The 5,000-nt window shown below is 49.9% G+C and overlaps 1 protein-coding gene across 4 annotated transcripts in view; it reads right to left on the bottom strand.

Annotated features, from left to right (window-relative positions):
- LOC115552320 (serine/threonine-protein phosphatase 2A 55 kDa regulatory subunit B gamma isoform) overlaps positions 1-5,000 on the bottom strand; it is a 26,504-nt gene that overhangs the window by 15,231 nt on the left and 6,273 nt on the right. The window contains exon 4 of one of the 4 annotated variants that reach the window (XM_030368298.1): positions 4,874-5,000. This exon is cut by the window's right edge and continues 35 nt beyond it. The exons of the other annotated variants lie outside the window; for them this stretch is intronic. Within the exon in view, the coding sequence (XP_030224158.1) occupies positions 4,874-4,955 (82 nt within the window). The 5' untranslated portion in view covers positions 4,956-5,000. The remainder of the gene's footprint in view (positions 1-4,873) is intronic. 4 annotated transcript variants of the gene reach the window in all.

Below are 5,000 nucleotides of genomic sequence, written 5' to 3'. Positions count from 1 at the left end.
CACATGGCTGGAGGATTCAGAAGAAATAATGATTTCTTCTGAATCCAAAATGTATTTCAGAATAAGAGCGTGCAGGCCAAGCTGCGTTGAACCACTCTGTACTGGGGGCTGATCTGGACCAGAGCTGTTGTGAAGCGGAAGAAGGAGCTGTAGACACGCTTTTCATAGAGAAGCAGGGAGTCCTGCTGTCTTTGTAGCCTTTGTAGGGGCCGGAAGAGTGTGAACTGAGATGTGTGGCGGTGTGTACGTGTGTTTCTGTGTGTACGGGGGAGTCTGTGTGCGTGTGTATGTGTGTGTGTGTGTGTGTGTGTGTGTGTGTGTGTGTGTGTGTGTGTGTGTCTGTGTGTGTGTGTGTGTGTGTGTGTGTGTGTGTGTGTGTGTGTGTGTGTGTGTGTGTGTGTGTGTGTGTGTGTGTGTGTGTGTGTGTGTGTGTGTGTGTGTGTGTGTGTGTGTGTGTGTGTGTGTGGGTTAGAGTGATTGTGTAAATCATTAATTTCTTTACAAGGCTCATCTGTCAATCTTGCTTTCTATTATCATTGTCAATTCACAACTCTCTGATCTCTCTCTGTGTCTCAGTCTCTCTTCCTCTCTCTCTCTCTCTCTCTCTCTCTCTCTCTCTCTCTCTCTCTCTCTCTCTCTCTCTCTCTCTCTCTCTCCCTCTCTCTCTCTCTCTCTTTCTCTCTCTTTGTCTCTCTCTCTCTCTCTCTCTCTCTCTCTCTCTCTCTCTCTCTCTCTCTCTCTCTCTCTCTCTCTCTCTCTCTCTCTCTCTGTGTCTCTCTCTCTCTCTCTCTCCCTCTCTCTCTCTCTCTCTGTCTCTCTCTCTCTATCTCTCTCTGTCTTTCTCTCTCAACGTCTGGCTTCTTCACCCTACGAAGGCGAGTCCTTCTCTAGCCACTCATGTCTTCCTTTCAATTACTCTAGTCAGTCCATCCCCCTCCAACCCTAATTTCCTGTTCCCATCTCTCTGTTTCTCACATGTCCTCCATTTTAAGTGTTCTATTTTTGCAACCCCCTGTCCCCAGTCTCCCCCCACCTCTATCGCCCACACCATCTCTCTCCCTCTCTCTCTCTCTCTATCTCTCTCTCTCTCCCCCTCTCTCTCTCTCTCTCTCTCTCTCTCTCTCTCTCTCTCTCTCTCTCTCTCTCTCTCTCTCTCTCTCTCTCTCTCTCTCCCCCACCCCCCCACAGTGGACTGGCTTCTTCTGGTGAACAAGCATCGCCATGGTAACAGGCAGAGCCGGCCGTTCTCCACGGCGTGGCGAGTGCTAGCCTGTACTGCGGAGGGAGGAAGTGAAGATTCATCAATCCCGCCCATTTACGGAGAGCGGGAGAAAGGAAAAAAAAACAACACGTAATTACAGAGTGTTGCCGATGCTTTGTTCACAAGCAGAGGAAATGTTTTACGATGATGCGATTACCCGTGCCCCATAGGACTAGCCCAGGAGCCAGTATCTTCATTCATAGCTATGACGCTATTAATACAACAACCCTATGAAGCTAGGAAGTCAAACAGAACAAACAGAGATGCAAACCAAGGCAGTCAGACAAGAGTGCAAGTCACTCCAGAACACAATCTTCCTCCGTGTCTCTCTCTCTCTTCTCTCTCTCTCTCTTTTGTTTTCTCCATCTCTCCTTCAATCTCTCTCTCTTTCCCTTTATCTATCTCCCTCTCGCGCGAGTGAATGGTACAATGAACAACAGATCCCCTTGAGAACATCCAGCATAGACACTGTCCTCTTTAGCTAGTTTACTGATGCTTCTCACTGTGTGTGTGTGTGTGTGTGTGTGTGTGTGTGTGTGTGTGTGTGTGTGTGTGTGTGTGTGTGTGTGTGTGTGTGTGTGTGTGTGTGTGTGTGTGTGTGTGTGTGTGTGTGTGTGTGTGTGTGTGTGTGTGTGTGTGTGTGTGTCTGTGTGTGTGTGGGTGTGTGCGTGCGTGCGTGAAAGCTAGAAAAAACACTGTGTCTCCCACAGGCAAACCATTAGCATCAGGTGTTCTCTCTGACTCATTGCTACACTGGTCGATAACACTGAATGACACACACACACACACACGTCACACATACACACACACACACACACACACACACACACACACACACAGCAGGCAGTATGTACACATCCATTAAGTACCATTGTCCAAACAGAACAAAAGTGACGATGACAACATGTGAACGGAACACAATTAAGACATCACAAGCACATACGTACACACACAAGCCATATACACACACACACACACACACACACACATACACACACACACACACACACACACACACACACACACACACACACACACACACACACACACACACACACACATACCACCTCTCAAAGAAAGACAAGAGAAGGGCTTTTGGGGGGAATTCAAAGCAGAGGGTCTGGGTAGCAAAAGCAGATGTAGCAGAGAGGAAAAGAGAAGAGAGAAAGTAGAGGGAGAGGAGAGGATGGGTAGACTATAGGAGGGGAGAGGAGAGGGTGAGATGAAGGGAGGAGAGGGACTGGGAGAGGAGGGGGAGTCAAAGGGAGGCACAGGGAGTGGAGAGGAGGGGCAAGCAAAGGCTGGGGGGTGTAGGGGAGAGGGGGTGGGGTTTCCTTTTGGTCGGCAGGGTGGGTGTGAGGTAAGGAAATTGAGGAAGGTTTGGAGGAGCAGGACGGGGGGGTACTCTTGCCTTGTTCTCTAATAGGCTACTAGAGAGAGTGGAGCGGCCACGGCGGACGTCCTACCGCCCCAATTATAGATCTCAAGTCTGGGCAAACATGGAGCCCCACAGCCCCTAACCGCCCGGACCACCCAGCACTCAGCGGGGGTCCCTCCACCATCATGTGTGTGTGCACAAATGTGTGTGTGTGTGTGTGTGTGTGTGTGTGTGTGTGTGTGTGTGTGTGTGTGTGTGTGTGTGTGTGCGTGTCTGTGTGTGTGTGTGTGTGTGTGTGTGTGTGTGTGTGTGTGTGTGTGTGTGTGTGTGTGTGTGTGTGTGTGTGTGTGAGAGAGTGTGTGTGTGTGTGTGCATGGATGTGAGTCTGCGTGTGCGTGTGTGTCTGTGTGCATGTGTGAATATTTGTGTGTTTATGTGTGTGTCTGTGTGTGTGTGTGTGTCTGTGTGTGCGTGTGTGTATGTGTGTGCGTGTGTGATGTGTTAGTGCGTTTGTTTTGCCTGTGTGTTAATTGTGTTTGTGTGTGTGTGTGTGTGTGTGTGTGTGTGTGTGTGTGTGTGTGTATGTGCGTGTGTGGGTTAGTGTTAATGTTTGTGTATAGGTTAGTTTGTGTGTGTGTGTGTGTGTGTGTGTGTGAGTGTGTGTGTGTGTGTGTGTGTGTGTGTGTGTGTGTGTGTGTGTGTGTGTGTGTGTGTGTGTGTGTGTGTGTGTGTGTCTCTGTAGCAGAGAGACCCTCTCTGCTACATTTGAACCATGCCCAGCGAGCGGCCATTTCTTCCAAGAAAACATCAAACACGACATCAAAACGGAGCCCTGCTAGCGTGGAGCTAATGGTTAGCGATGGTAAACAGCCCAGCATCACACACTTGGACCACAGCCCTCTCCCATGACAAACATCAGACCGGGCAGGAGCAGGAGACTAAACCTCCTGCTCCAGGGAAGGGAAGGCCAGCGTGAGCTCCAGAGACTCTTGGTTGGATACGGGTTTCCTTATCGATTGAAATAATTCATGAACTCTGCACAGATTTCTGGAAGAAGGCGATTTTAAGAGATTATGAGAAGAGAGCTAATTAAGTTTCACGCTCAAAGCTTAGTTTACGTGTCAGCCTCTCGTGGACGATGTAATCCAATGTTCAGGAAGTTAAAGCTCTCTCTCTCTCCTTCACTGCTTATGGCCCTCTCTCGTTTCCTATTCTCTCTTCACTATTCCTAATTGTGTGTGTGTGTGTGTGTGTGTGTGTGTGTGTGTGTGTGTGTGTGTGTGTGTGTGTGTGTGTGTGTGTGTGTGTGTGTGTGTGTGTGTGTGTGTGTGTGTGTGTGTGTGTGTGTGTGTACTTGTGTATCTATGTGTGGATATGGTAACTAGGACAATTTAAGGAATGAAACAGCTATTTTCGGAAATCAATGCCAGACACCCCTGCTGAGTGAGTCAGAGGCAGACATACCAAATATACACATCCATGCACGCACACAGACACAAACACACACACACACACACACACACACACACACACACACACACACACACACACACACACACAAACCGTCCTCAAGCAATTCACCTGAATGACACTGAAATGAATGCGATGCATTGCATGGGGACACCATAGAAGAAGCGTTCAATACACCTGATCAACCAACACACACAATCAGGACTCTCAAACACAAACACTTGGGTACAAAGGCACACAAACTAAAATTCACACACGTCAACAAACTAACGGAGAGTAAATAACACAACCAATGTGCGAACACTTTGATACCGCACAGCAAAAAACAGTTTGTTTATTTTTTTGAGCACGGGAAGTTGCTCTGTGTGTCAGCAGCGTCGTGGTGGGTGAGTAGGTAGGTAGGGAGGGAGGTAGGAAGGGAGTTGGGGAGGTAGGAAGGGAGCTAGGGAGGTAGGTGAGTAAATAGGTAGGTAGGGAGGTAGGTAGGCAAGTTGGTAGGCTGGAGGGTTTGGGTTATGAGGAAGGGATGGATTGGGAGTTGGGAGCTGGGGAGGGAGGGAAGGAGGGAGGGGGGAGAAGGGAGGGAGGGAGGGGGGAGAAGGGTTGGAAGGAGGGGGGAGAGAAAGGGAGGGAGGGAGGTAGGCAGCAGGGTTAGGGTTATGAGGAAGGGGTGGAGGGAGGGGAGAGAGAAAGGGAGGGAGGGAGGGGAGACAGGGAGGGAGGGTCGAGGGTGGGGGGAGAGAGTAAGAACGAGCGGCACACACCTTCAGTGTACGAGGCGAAGGGCTCGGGCTCCAGGGAGAGGGAGGTGATGTCGGAGCACAGCACCTGGATGGGACTCAACATCGTGGGGGAGGAGTCCGGGGGTGGAGGAGGGGTTTAGACTGGGCG

This window comes from Gadus morhua, chromosome 10 (assembly GCF_902167405.1).
Source record: "Gadus morhua chromosome 10, gadMor3.0, whole genome shotgun sequence".
In the NCBI taxonomy this organism is placed as follows: domain Eukaryota; kingdom Metazoa; phylum Chordata; class Actinopteri; order Gadiformes; family Gadidae; genus Gadus; species Gadus morhua.
The sequence above is the reverse complement of the archived record's forward strand: the minus strand, read 5'-3'. Positions and strand labels throughout refer to the sequence as shown.